Below are 12,654 nucleotides of genomic sequence, written 5' to 3'. Positions count from 1 at the left end.
GTGTATTTAGAACAGGGACCAGCTGGGGTTTTACATCATTAATTTTCCAGATTTTCAAACTGCATAAATGTGGGATTTCTGCATTGGAGGTGGGATCAAACCACAGAAGCACATGGGAAAGCCCAAAATGTGGATTTCCCTGAGGTGGGGAAAGCACTGAAGAGATTCCCAGGCAGCTCCTGGGCTGCTGCTGCAATTCCTGAAGGGTCAATCCAGAGCCCACTCCCAGTTTTCATTAATGAGCCCAGCACAGAATGAGGAGCAGTGTCAGGTAATTCTCTCTGAGATGAGCTCTCACTCTTATATTGGGCCAGGCAAGATTTCATGTGAACTATTTGTAAATTGTGGGTAATTTCAGTTCAAGTAAGAGATTCTGAAGGGTAGATTAGGGCAGGAGTTGTCTTGTAAGGGGAAACTAAATATCTGGGCTTGTTTAGCCTGGCAAAAAAGAAAGGCAAAGGGAGAATTTGATTATTCTACATAAACACCACAGGGAAAATACCAACAAAAAGGAAAATGTGTTTATGCTCAAAACATGATGTTAGGAATAAATGTGTGCAGGCCAGCAGTGAATATGTGTAGGCTGGAAATTAGGATGTTTCTAGAGACAGTGGGGACTTGAACAGCATCTACTGGGAGCAGCAGGAGAAAAAGGCTCTGCAGTTTGGAATTTTACAGGTTTTTGAGGCACTTTATAAACACTGTTGGTAACTGCAGCTGGGTTCTGGCCACTCAAACCTTGAGGGCACTTCCATTTCTAGGTGGGAATGATGGAATTCAGCTTTAGAGCTTGCTGGGTATGAAGCAATTCCCATCCAGATCCTAGCCCTGAATAGGATGGAATATCTATGGGACCAAAAAAAAAAAATCCACTGGCAATTATTAGAGAAACTCAAGGATTTTAAGATCTGAGTTCAGAGAAAGCTCTGGAGATCACAGCTCACACCTGCAGCGTTTTTACAGGAAAAACCTGAATGGAGAACCTGCCTCATCCTCCATCCCTCCACTCCCTGCTCCTCAGACAGCCCAAATCCAGTTTCTGGCTGCAGGAAAGCATCTTTAATAGGACAAGAATTGCTTCAAGGCTGTGCAGCCTTTTCACAAGTAGGGAGGATCTGTAGAGTCAGCACTGTAAGCAGAATTAAAACCATGGTCTTTGCCATGGCACTGAAATTTGGATGGTGCTGTTAGGAGAGATTTCCCTCACCTCTTACTTCCTTGCCTCCTCTTAGCCCTTAATTTTTAAAGGACTTTAGTTACTAATTAATTAATTACTTATTTAAGTGCCAGGAGCTCTGATGGGCAGAAAAGGAGTCTCCAACAGATCCAGCTTTGCTTTTACAGCCCCTGCTGAGCCAGGGGCCAAGTGCAGGAGTTCTGCAACTCTCAGATCCTTCAGAGGGACAAAAAAAAAAGTGGGGTCAAACACATGGGGTGAAGGGGAACTGAAATGTGCCTGTGGATTTGTGACCAGCAGGGACAGGGAACAAGGCACAGGCACACTGCAGGCAGGATGGAAATTGGGGAATTTTGCTAATGAGACCTGAAGGAACAAAGCTTTGAACATCCCAGAAATGAAGGACATCTGTAGAATCATTAGTGGGCGATCTGAGTCAGGTCTTGTTGGGCTTTCAGCCTCACATCTGATACAATCCAAGGGTTTGAATTCAGCTGCTGAGTTACCCCCAACCCCACAGAGCTCTCACTGACTGGGGGTCTCCCACTGCTCTCTCTGGAGCAGATTTTAAACTCTCATTAGCTTCAGTGGATAAAGAATCCTACCATCAATACCTAAAGATTGTGCAATTATCACTTGTAAAAGCCCAGATCTTGGTTTTGGGCTTCCACAGAGCCAACGTCCAGTGAAGAAATAAAAGAAGCATGAGGTACAGTCTGCAATTTTTCAGCAATTAATTAAAGCTCTTCTTTTCCATGGGCATGTTCCACATGCAGCTCCAGATCAGCAGGAGGAATTTCATCCCCAAAACCTTGTCCCCAAAGCAGAGAGACACCAACCAAGCACCAGGGAATAATCCTGGCTGGGATTCCAAGCACCAGAACTCACTCTGACCACTGGCTATTTGCCAATCCTGTGCCAAAAAAAAGCAGTTTAAGGAGTATTTAAGGAGTGTAATGAAGGAGATTTATGGCTGTTTAATGAAGCTCTTCCCCAGGAGCCTGGGAGCAAGCAGTTGTTTAAAAAAGGATCCTTAAAAAAGGATGGTGGAAAACAGAACCAGCAGAAATTAGGCTTGGATTTGAATGAAAAATGACAGGTAGGGGAAGCAAGGACATGAAATATCTTCAAAGTAAAAGCAGTAAAGCTTGCAGATTCAAGAGATGAGTCATTTGAAAGACATAAAAATGGCATAAATCAGAATATTCAAAATACAGTAACCATTTTATGGGTCAGAATGTCAAGTCAGGATGAGATGTTGTTGTTGAAGCTGACTGGGAAGAGAGAGCTGAGTGCCTGGCTAGAAAAGTGTTACCTTGCAGCCAGCCATCAAAAATGAAAGGAAAAACAAACCTAGACATTAATACAGGCAGGCAAAGGCTGGAAGCAGAAAAGCAGATCTGAGTTCCACCTGACTAAATAGGACAACCTGTGGGTAAGAGCAAACACAGAAAAGGTACAAAAAAAGCAAACAAAAAAAAAGGCAAAGGAAATGAAGGGTAACACACTGCAAGCCCACAAAAGACAGGAGGAGGGAGGAGAACTCTCAGGCTGAATGGTCAGGAGAGAAGAGACACCACAGTGAGGTGGGAGATGTTTTTAAAGGGAAAATAAAGGTTGAGCTCTGCTGGTGTAAATCAGGATTTATCTGCACTGGTTCTGGCTTTGTGAGAGGTAAAAGCTGGGAAGGAGCTCAAAAGGTGAGGTCCAACTGACAGAGAGGCTCCAGGCAATTCTGCAGGGAGCAGCAGAAGCAAACAGGTTGTATTTCATTTAAACAGCTTGTGTTTCATTTAAACAGGTTTTTCATTTCCTTTTGGTGAGGCTGCAGCACATTGAACCCAGGGGGAACAGTCAGGGAAAAAGGGACACAGAGGTCAGAGATTGGAGGTCACCAAAATGAGCTGAGGGTGGAAAGAAGGACAGAATCCAAAAGTCCTCAGTCCCTGAGACACAGAAGGAAGTTGGAAATGTCAGGTTAAAGGAGGGAAAAGGAGTCAAGATGAAAGCTCCATAATTATAATGGCTGTTTTCCTAATTCTTCTCTGCAGTATTTTCTGATCCTTTCACTTGGTGTCAGGCTGTGCCTTGTACCCTGACATCTCCTGCCTGGGCTGTGTCCTGCAGACCTGGCAAATGGAGAATGTGAAAGGCACAGAGCCCTCAGTGAAGTGTCTGCTGCAGGCACTGAGTGATCCACACCATTGTTCAGCTGTAATTAAACTGAGGCACTTTATTTGCTCACACACTACTGTTTAATTTTATCTGTTTGCTCCAGAAGGTGTTTTCCATTTCCCATCTTTCTCCTGTGAGTAGACAATGCCTAACCAATTTCCAGGAAGCAGTCTTTTTTATTTTATATATATATATATTTTTTTTAAGTGAAAGGCAGGTGCTGAAAAGAAATTATTTAAAGTGTAAAGGTTTGCACAATCCCTGGGAGAGCCATTCCAGCCTGATGCCTTGGGACTGCTAAAAACTCTCTCCAAACAAAGGCTGCTGTGAGTGTAAATCTCATTATCACACAACAGGCCTGCCTGACCTGCCTGTGATTGAAATATAGACAAGGTCCAGCAGTAAATTTCCATTAGTGTGACAGGCCAGGATCTGCATCACTGCAAGTTTTGGGAAGGAAATTTCACTGTGCCACAGCATCAGCCTGCAATGAGTGGAGCCATGCTGGGCCAACCCTTTGGTTTTGAAAAGCTGGGAGAATCCAGGCAGAACTTTGGGCTGGGAAAGGGACTGGGGATGTCAGGAGAGGGCCCTGATCAGGACTTCATTATCAGGACTTCATTGCAGCAGCCATTCTTTTATGAGACTTTCAGGTTTAGTTCACACACAGATCCCAGCCCTGCAGCACATGTAGCAATTACTGGTTTTTCCAGGGTGGATTTCATCATTCCATTTCAGGCTAACATGGTTTTGACAAATAAGAGGCCATTGCAAGGTTTCTAGGAGCTATAAAAAGCCCTTTTCCATTGCACCTGAGCCTGCACAGAACCCCAGGGCTGGTGGGAGCCCACATTAAACAAATGTCCTTTCCTTGCAGTATAGAAATTCCTATATTCAGGAACCCTAAACTACTGAAAAGGGAACATTAAGCAGCAAATACTCCCACAGCAGGGAGCCCCATCCATCATGTCTGAAATCTGTCTTGCACAACCCACTCAGCAGAAGGGGAAGCTGCATCCATTTTTTACCAGGACCATGCAGTTCCCTTAAAAAGAAGGAGCAAGATCCTCTTTGGGAGGATGATTTGCATATCTTGGAGCTGGGGAATGGCATCCTGGTGACAGCCCTGAAGCACAGCCTTGCTCTCAGGAGTCTTTTCAGGAGCATCACCACAGACCCAGCAGCTTCTGCAGAGTTGTGAAGAGCAGCAGGGAAATCCCAGAAAGGATTGGGCTGGGAGGAACCTTAAAACTCATCCAGTGCCACCCCCTGCCATGGGCAGGGACACCTTCCACTATTCCAAGGGATCCAGGGGCAGCCACAGCTGCTCTGAGCACCCTCACAGGGAAGAATTTGTCCCCAGTATCCCATGCATGGACAGCCCTGAAATTAGGACTCCTGTGTGAATATAAACTGATGTTATTTGTTAGGGGAGGAGGAAAAAAATAATTTCTGTCCTTTTTCCAGATTTCTGCTGGACTCTCCAAGTTAAAGGGAATGAAATAGAAACCAGCTTGCTTTTCCCAGGTTGGTGAATGCCACATTCCTTCCCTCCCAGCAGCTTTGGGAAGTTCAGGAGGGCTGAAATCCAGTCAGAGGGACAGGCTCTCTTACAAAGGCTCAGTTCCATGACAGAATTTAGGTGGAAACCCAAACCCAGCCCCAGGCTGGCTCCCTGCACTCTGAACTCAGGATTGGTTTCATGCTGGTGAATTGAAGCCATGTTTCACCAATCTTAGGTTTAATGGGATCCAATAAAGATGCAAATTTCCCAAATAATTAAATATACATGCCAAGATGGAGCTGCAGCCAAGCATATTTTGTAATTCAAGCCCTCTCCTTGTCTCCAAGCAGTGGGCTGGGCAGGCTGCTCACAGAAATGCTGTGGAATGGTGGCACTGGGTGTTGTGGGCTGGCTGTGGGTCCCAGCTCTGCAATTCATATTTGGCTCAACCAAAAGATGCTTCCTCCTTCTGCATTCCAGTGAAAAGTCACTCAATATTCCAGTTTCCAAAGGGCAGTGCTGTCTGCTTGCAAAAAGTCACCATCACCTTTGATCCAAGGACATATTTGTGCTGATTGGATTGTCAAAAAAATATTTTAAGCTCGTGTCTGTCAGAATATGGGTCACCCTTTGTAATATGGGTACATTTGGGTTTGACTGATGGAGTTAATAAATCATTAATAGATGTTGTGAGGATAAGTAATCCACATTTGAGATGGCTACAAGCAATCCATTAACCTGCTGGGCTCCTGCAGCTGTAGGAATTAACCATTTATGGAAATTGTTGGAATACAAATGAGCCTTTCCACTGCTGCTTTACCATGACTGAAAACTGATCCTTAATGGGAAGGGTATTTCTAACAGCAGGTGGATTTGGGGAAGGAGAAAAACAACTCCTGGTTACCAACTCCTAGATTGTCTGGATTTTTCTGGGGCACTAATTCAAACTGCTGTGCCTAAAAGTTCCTCATATTGAAACTGGAGGTGACTGGCTGCTTCACTCATGGCAGAGGTCACTGTTTGTCTTGTGGGATGGGATTTTCTTGCAAAGGACAACTCACCTGAACACAGTTTTTGCTTGCTCACAATCACAGAATCATGGAATGGTTTGGCTTGGAAGGAACCTTAAAGCTCATCCCACTCCAATCCTGACACCTTCCACTATCCCAGGTTGTTCCAGCCTGGCCTTGGACACTGCCAGGGATCCAGGGGCAGCCACAGCTTCTCTGGTAATTCCAGCCCAGCCAGGAATTCCTTCCCAAGATCCCACCCTGATCTCCCCTTTCCCAGTGGGAAGCCATTCCCTGTGTCCTGTCCCTCCATCCCTTGTCCCCAGTCCCTCTCCAGCTCTCCTGGAGCCCCTTTAGGCTCTGGAAGAGGCTCTAAGGTCTCTTCTCCAGGCTGAACAGCTCTCTCAGCCAGCCAATGTTGTTTTTTTTCCAGTTCCCATTAGTTTATAGAGTGAAATTATCACTCAAAAATGCTTATTTCCTAGCTCTCCAGTTGACAGAATGTACTTTACATGATGAGAGTCAACTGTAAATCCCAGCTACAAGACATCTTTAGGACAAATACCTTTAGTTCTGAGGCTGTACCTGCAGTCTTGAGGACAATTCTGGGTCCCTCATGACAAGAAGGACATCGAGGGGCATGGATAGTGTCCAGGGAAGGGAACAGAGCTGGGGAAGGGGCTGGAGCACCAGGAGAGGCTGAGGGTGCTGGGAAAGGGGCTCAGCCTGGAGAGAAGGAGGCTCAGTGGGGATCTGGTGGCTCTGCACAACTCCCTGACAGGAGGGGACAGCCAGGGGGGTTGGGCTCTGCTGCCAGGGAACAGAGATGAGAGGGAATAGCCTTGAGTAAACCAGAGGAGGTTTAGGTTGGATGTTGGGAACAATTCCCTCATGGAAAGGGATGTGGAAGGAGTCTCCACCCCTGGAAGTAGCAACCACAGCAGAGTGGCGCTGGCTCACAGCTCAACTCCATAACCTTAAAAACCTTTTCCAACCACAAGAACTCAGTGATTCCAGCACTTCCCAGAGGCAGCAGAGCTGGAATTTGGCTGTGTGGGCAGGAACCCCACCCCGTGGGCTGTACTCACGTCGGGCATGATCTCGATCTTCTCGTAGCGGCGCTTGTAGGGCAGCGTGAGCACCTCGGCGCGGCGGTACGACATGGCCGGGGGCTGGCAGTCCACCATCAGGTCTGTACGGTGGGACTGGGTGGGAGGGGGCTGCGTGTACTGCTCAGGGCACACCACGTGCAGGGGCTGCAAAGGAGCACAGGGGGATTGACATCAGAACCTCAGCCAGCTGCTCCAGGAGGAGGAGCTGAGTGCAGCAGTGACCCGCCGGGAGTTTGTGGATTTAATCCTCACTTTGATAATTGCCACAAGAAGAGCAAAAAAAAAAAAATTACAGTAATTTCAGGATTATAAGCCACACATTACAATACAGGGTGTGATAAAAGGTATCTGTTCTATCACCATCTGTTGAGGGTGGGGGCAGTGATCCTGATCTCCATGGGAGATATTCTGCTAATGGGCATCCATTGAAACCAGGCAGGGCATTGTTCTTTATCTTTTCACAACCCATCCTTCCTCCAGCCAGTCATTTTCTGCTCATGGCCATTGAGTCCCACTGTGGCACTGATAAAATTACTGCATCCCATTGGGAGTTGCTCCAGCCAGGGGGAAGAGCCCAACATTTCTTACCAAGATAAAAACAGAGGGTTTGGGACACTAAGGGAGCCCCTTTCTCCACTGGACTCCAGAGGAAAACCGGATTTCTCCACATCCCCACTGGAGCTCCGGAGGGAAACTGCACCTTGTACAGGAGCACTGCTCCAACTGAGCCACATCTGTCACTGCAGGAGGATGCAGCCACCATGGAATGGGACTGCTGCCAACACCCTGCCTGACGGGTGTCAGGCTGTACTCTGACTGTGTCAGGGTTTGGGGTTTGTTTCTTTGTAGTGCTGTATTTCTATTTTAATTTCCCTAGTAAAGAACTGTTATTCCTAATTCCCATATCTTTGCCTGAGAGCCCCTTGATTTCAAAATTATAATAATTTGGAGGGAGGGGGTTTACATTCTCCATTTCAAAGAGAAGCTCCTGCCTTTCTCAGCAGACACCTGTCCTCCAAACTAAAACAGCAACTTTTCGTTCTTTGTCCATATATAAGCCACACCTGATTGTAAGCCGCATTTTGGGTTTGGACCAAAATTTTAGTCAGAATGGTGTGGCTTGTAATCGTGAAATTACTGTACATAGTTTTTTTTCTCTCAAATCCTTGCCAGATAAACTGGAAGGAAATAGCAACAGTGGTGGAGACCATCCCAAGTGTCAACATGTGAGGCTGCAGAAACCTGGGCTGTCAATAATCGAGGCTGCAAAAACAGGTCCTGAGTTTTCCAGCTCCAGTTTTCCAGCAGCATGGTAACAAAGCATAAACAGGCTGGTTGCCACTGGAAGCCAAAGGAGAAGCCAGTGCAAGCTGCCCTGAAGACAGCACAACACATCAGCACTAACATGGAAGGAGGTGTTTATCCAAACTGCAGTGGCAGTTCTGTTGCTGCCTGGAGAGGCTGACCTGGAACAGGGACTAGACAGAGCAAAAGGAATAAAATCAGTATTTATTAAAAGGATGCACTTTGGGCAGTGCAGGAGTCTGCCAGGGCTACACCCAAATCAAATTCCAGATGGATCCTAGTCAAGTTTTACACTTTTATAAGTTTTAGTTAATTGTCCAAGCACAGCCTTAGGTTATGAAGTCTCACCCCTGCCTTGCCCCCTTTCCCTCAATGTTGTTTCTGCTTTTTGGGTACCAGGTCCTTGATTCTCCAGCTAGAAAGGAATTGTTTTGTCTCACTACCCTGTGAAGAGAACTTACCAACACCTAAGACGAAGTTTCAGAGTTACACATTAATTCTGAAAAACACAACAGCTAAAACCCAAGGCATCACTATCAGTTTGCAGAGACAAGCCAGGCTGCAGAACAATGAGATAAAATGATGCAGCCATTGCTAGGAGGTTTGGAAGAATGTGCATGATAGAACACAGGGAAAAACTCAGCCAGAAAAAAAATCTGGTTATTATTTTAATTAGATCATGAGTCAGAAAGCAAATTTTAGTAGAAACAAATGGGATGGGCCACTAAAGCCCCAACAAATCAAAGTGGAACAGCAAGTACAACAAGACCCCTCTTTTCCTTAGACCTCTCCTAAAGCAGAGCTTAATGCTGGATCCTCTTCATGGGAAAAAGGATCTGGGTGTTGTCTCCATTTTTGTTTAATGCAACATTTGCTCCCAATTCATTTATTTCATTTCAGCTGTGTGAAGAAACTTAAAGAAAGGCAAAAAAAATTCATTACCTGGACTTCTTTGAGTAATTTAGAGACCTGAATAAAGTTGAGTCTCGTGTCAATGGGACAGTAAACACATTTCATTGCCAAGGGCTGATAGGGAGCCAGGGCATCCAGGTAAGAGAAATCAGGTTCTGGAAAGAGAAATGGGGAAAACACTCAAAGCCCATAAACAACAAAACAACAAAAACTTCCCAATTCCTCTCTTTAGTCAGAGCTGTTGCTCAGTGTTAATTCTGTTGCAGATTTCTCTTCCCTTCCTCCTTCCCCCACCCATTATTTTCAATTAATTTGATGAAAATTACGCCCACAATTAGTCTTACCTTAATCAAGCACCAGAGCAATAGTATTTCATTTGAACACATTATTGCATGATTTTTAGAACAAATTTAATCAAGACAAAAACATCATCTCTTACTTTTAATCAGATCCTGTAAAGGAAGGCAAAATGTAGACATTTTGAGTGTTGTAAGGTAATCCAAATGGCAAGTTGGTTTTCACTATGACAAAAATGCAGCATAAAGATGGTACCTTGATATATAAATATATATCTATTTATTCTTTTGAATCTAAGAGCCAGGTTTAGAGTGGTGGGAAACCAAGGGTTCTTTTATTAGTGGATTAGAGGTTTGCCAGGGAAAAGTCAGGCACTGAATGGGCTTTTACTCCCACAGAGAGTAATAAAACACTGAAAATACTACAGAAAAAAGATTATTTTTTTGGTGAGTGACAAATGTAGATCTCAGGTGACACAGTGTAGGGTACAATAACCTCTTGATTCTGGGGGTCACCAGCTAATGGTATGGAAAGGATTATCCACCTCTATCTCTCTGATAATTGTGGGATGGATGGCACAAAGAGAATGCTGGAAAAAAAGGAACTGGTGTTAGTGTGATAAGTACAGAATGAGAAAAGAGAGAGGGATGCATGAAAATCTCATCTGCTGGATTATCCTGAACCACAGGGCCTCAAATGACAGAGTGAAGTGCAGTTCAAGCCTTTCAAACATTACCAGAGGAAGTTCAGCACCAGCAGGACATCCAACAAAAAGACAATTTAATAGCTCACCTAAAAATCCCAAAATCTCCAAATCTGCTGCTGGCTAAGCACCACTGAGCACAATGTGGGGATATTTACCCTGAGAGAACAGAACATGGCACCAGGCAATGATACAAATGTTTGGAACTGCCAAAGGGATCATTTCCCCAAGTTTAAAGTAATTGTTAGGACATTAAAGAACATTAAAGAGAGAAATATTAACAAAAAATGAGCGTTGTAAAAGGACGTGCACACGAAGCCATGAATCCACAAACATGAAATAAAAATTACTCTGGGCAAAAAGCCATGTTAGTTAAAAGCAGATGTGGTGGTGGCAGTGAAACAAAGCCTAAAAATATCGATGGAAAAATGGTATTTTATGTCAGTTAGGTTTAACAGCAATGAATAGAACTGTAAAAATAGGAATACTGAGAAAGTTGGTGGTTGAAGAATGATCAGTGAGCAGTTCAGACAAAGCATTTTAAAAGTCATTAGGGGAAAACAGCTTAAGTCAGGCAGGTTCTCTCCCAGAGATGTGCTGTGAAGTTGTAAAAATTAAGATTCAACAGGTTTCCCATCCCATCTGGGGTTGTGGAGGACTCAGAGATTGGAGGCAGCACCTCTTCAGCATTTCTGAGAATGTACAGACATGGCATCTTGGTCTAGGAATCCACACAAAATCCAGCCCAAAACCTCTCTGAACCCCCAGTAAGGACAGGAGAGCCTTGGGAAAGGGAGAAATTCTAGTGAAGGGATCCTAACACAGGATTTGGGAGATTTAGAATGTTAAAAACAGAACTTGGGAGGGGCTCACAGGTTTTGAAGCCACCCAAAATCCCAAAGTCACCTGTCTGGAGGCAGCAAGTGCTTGTCAAGGACACATATTGACTTTTCCTGACACAATTACAGGTCTTTAGGCTTTTCCCCCAAGCCTCCTGATTTACTGCTGTGTGACACTGAGTTATAAAACCTTCCACTGTACAGCACTGACGTGCATGAGCTGCTTTTTACATCTCCCAGGGAGCTGCTTTTTAAAGGAGACTTCTTTATACCCTGTCTTCTCCTGGAATTTCTTTGTGGCTCAGTGGTATTCAATATTTTTAATCAATAATCTTCTCAATACTGCTCCAGCAGTGATGTCTGCAGGTGACACCAGAATTCCCTCCCAGCCAGGTCCTGGCTGCTGGCTGCTTTAATTTATATTCTTGTCATTGTTTTTTACATTATGGATTGGAAAGGTGGAGACTGACTGGACTGAACAAGCAGAGTTCATTAACGATGCAGGATGGTCTGGAGTTTAGTTCTAATTACCAGAAAGCAGGAATTTCTCACACACTGCTCCAATGGACCATGGTTCTTTCAGATCCACAGGAGATTTGGGCTTAAAACAGAAAAGTAATTAAATAATGGAAATCAGTGGCATCAGTGGAGGTGCTTCAGATTTTCACTGGAGAATTTAATCTGCTAGGAATTTCTATAGACATAGAATCATTTAGGCTGGAAAAAAATCTCTAAGGTCTTCAAACCCAGCATTAAAGCCTGTGCTTTGTTCCAGCTGAGACAACCATAAGGAAATAGGCCTAGGACTAAACAGAGACAAAAGCCATGAATTTAGAAAAAAAACCCACCACAAGCATCTGGAATGACTGTGCACTCCAAGGTAACCCAAGTAAAGCAGTTTCACCAAGTACAAAGTGGGAATGAATGTCCAAACCCATGACCTGCTGCACCCCCAGCTTGTCAGGAGTGACATTTTGATGCCTTAACCTGCCAGGGCCAGCTCTGACACAAGTGCTCGATTGCCTCAGTTCACTGAAGGATTAGGATCTCTCACAGAAAGGTCAATAGCCTCTCCTCACAGAAGACACAGAGGAAGAGTTCCTGCCATCAAAGGGCAGTTCCTGACACCCTGGGCAGCACATTCACAACGTGATTAATGCCACTGGCTCCCTGGGGATTCATGGAACACACACCCCAGCAAAGGCTCGGCAAGCTCTGCCTTAATTGAAGTCCTGGCTGGAGCAGAATTCACTATTTCCAAGGCAGTGCATATCCACACTGCAATTTTAGCCAATTACTGTAATTAGGGCATGTCTCCTGAACTGCCTCAAAGGTCAGGAGGGATGGGCACTGCAGCAGCTGTACCTTCAGTGCTCTGGTACCTTGATTTCCCAGCACAAAACCAGTCTGGATTTAAGTTCCCTGCAGGAACTCCCCTCCCACAGAATGGGGTTAATTATACACTATAAATATCCCCAAATTGGCTTAAGAGCATCATGACACTGTCACACTTTTTGGTGCCAGTATTGTGAAAGTCAAAGGGACTTGCTTGTCAAAGAGGAAGGAAATAATTCTTTCCCAGCCCTCTTTCCTTCAGGTTTTGTGCTTTTCCAGCAGCTT

The 12,654-nt window shown here is 44.8% G+C and overlaps 1 protein-coding gene across 1 annotated transcript in view; it reads right to left on the bottom strand.

Moving 5' to 3' along the window:
- Positions 1 to 12,654, bottom strand: part of INTS9 (integrator complex subunit 9) — a 58,554-nt gene that overhangs the window by 4,542 nt on the left and 41,358 nt on the right. The window contains exons 13-14 of the mRNA XM_033055860.1: positions 9,226 to 9,350; positions 6,955 to 7,122 (exon numbers count right to left, since the gene is read on the bottom strand). Of these exons, the coding sequence (XP_032911751.1) occupies positions 6,955 to 7,122; positions 9,226 to 9,350 (293 nt within the window). The remainder of the gene's footprint in view (positions 1 to 6,954; positions 7,123 to 9,225; positions 9,351 to 12,654) is intronic.

The sequence above is a fragment of the Catharus ustulatus genome, chromosome 3 (genome assembly GCF_009819885.2).
Source record: "Catharus ustulatus isolate bCatUst1 chromosome 3, bCatUst1.pri.v2, whole genome shotgun sequence".
NCBI classification, from domain to species: Eukaryota; Metazoa; Chordata; class Aves; order Passeriformes; family Turdidae; genus Catharus; species Catharus ustulatus.
Note: the sequence above shows the minus strand (reverse complement) of the source record. Positions and strands in the feature narration are given on the sequence as shown.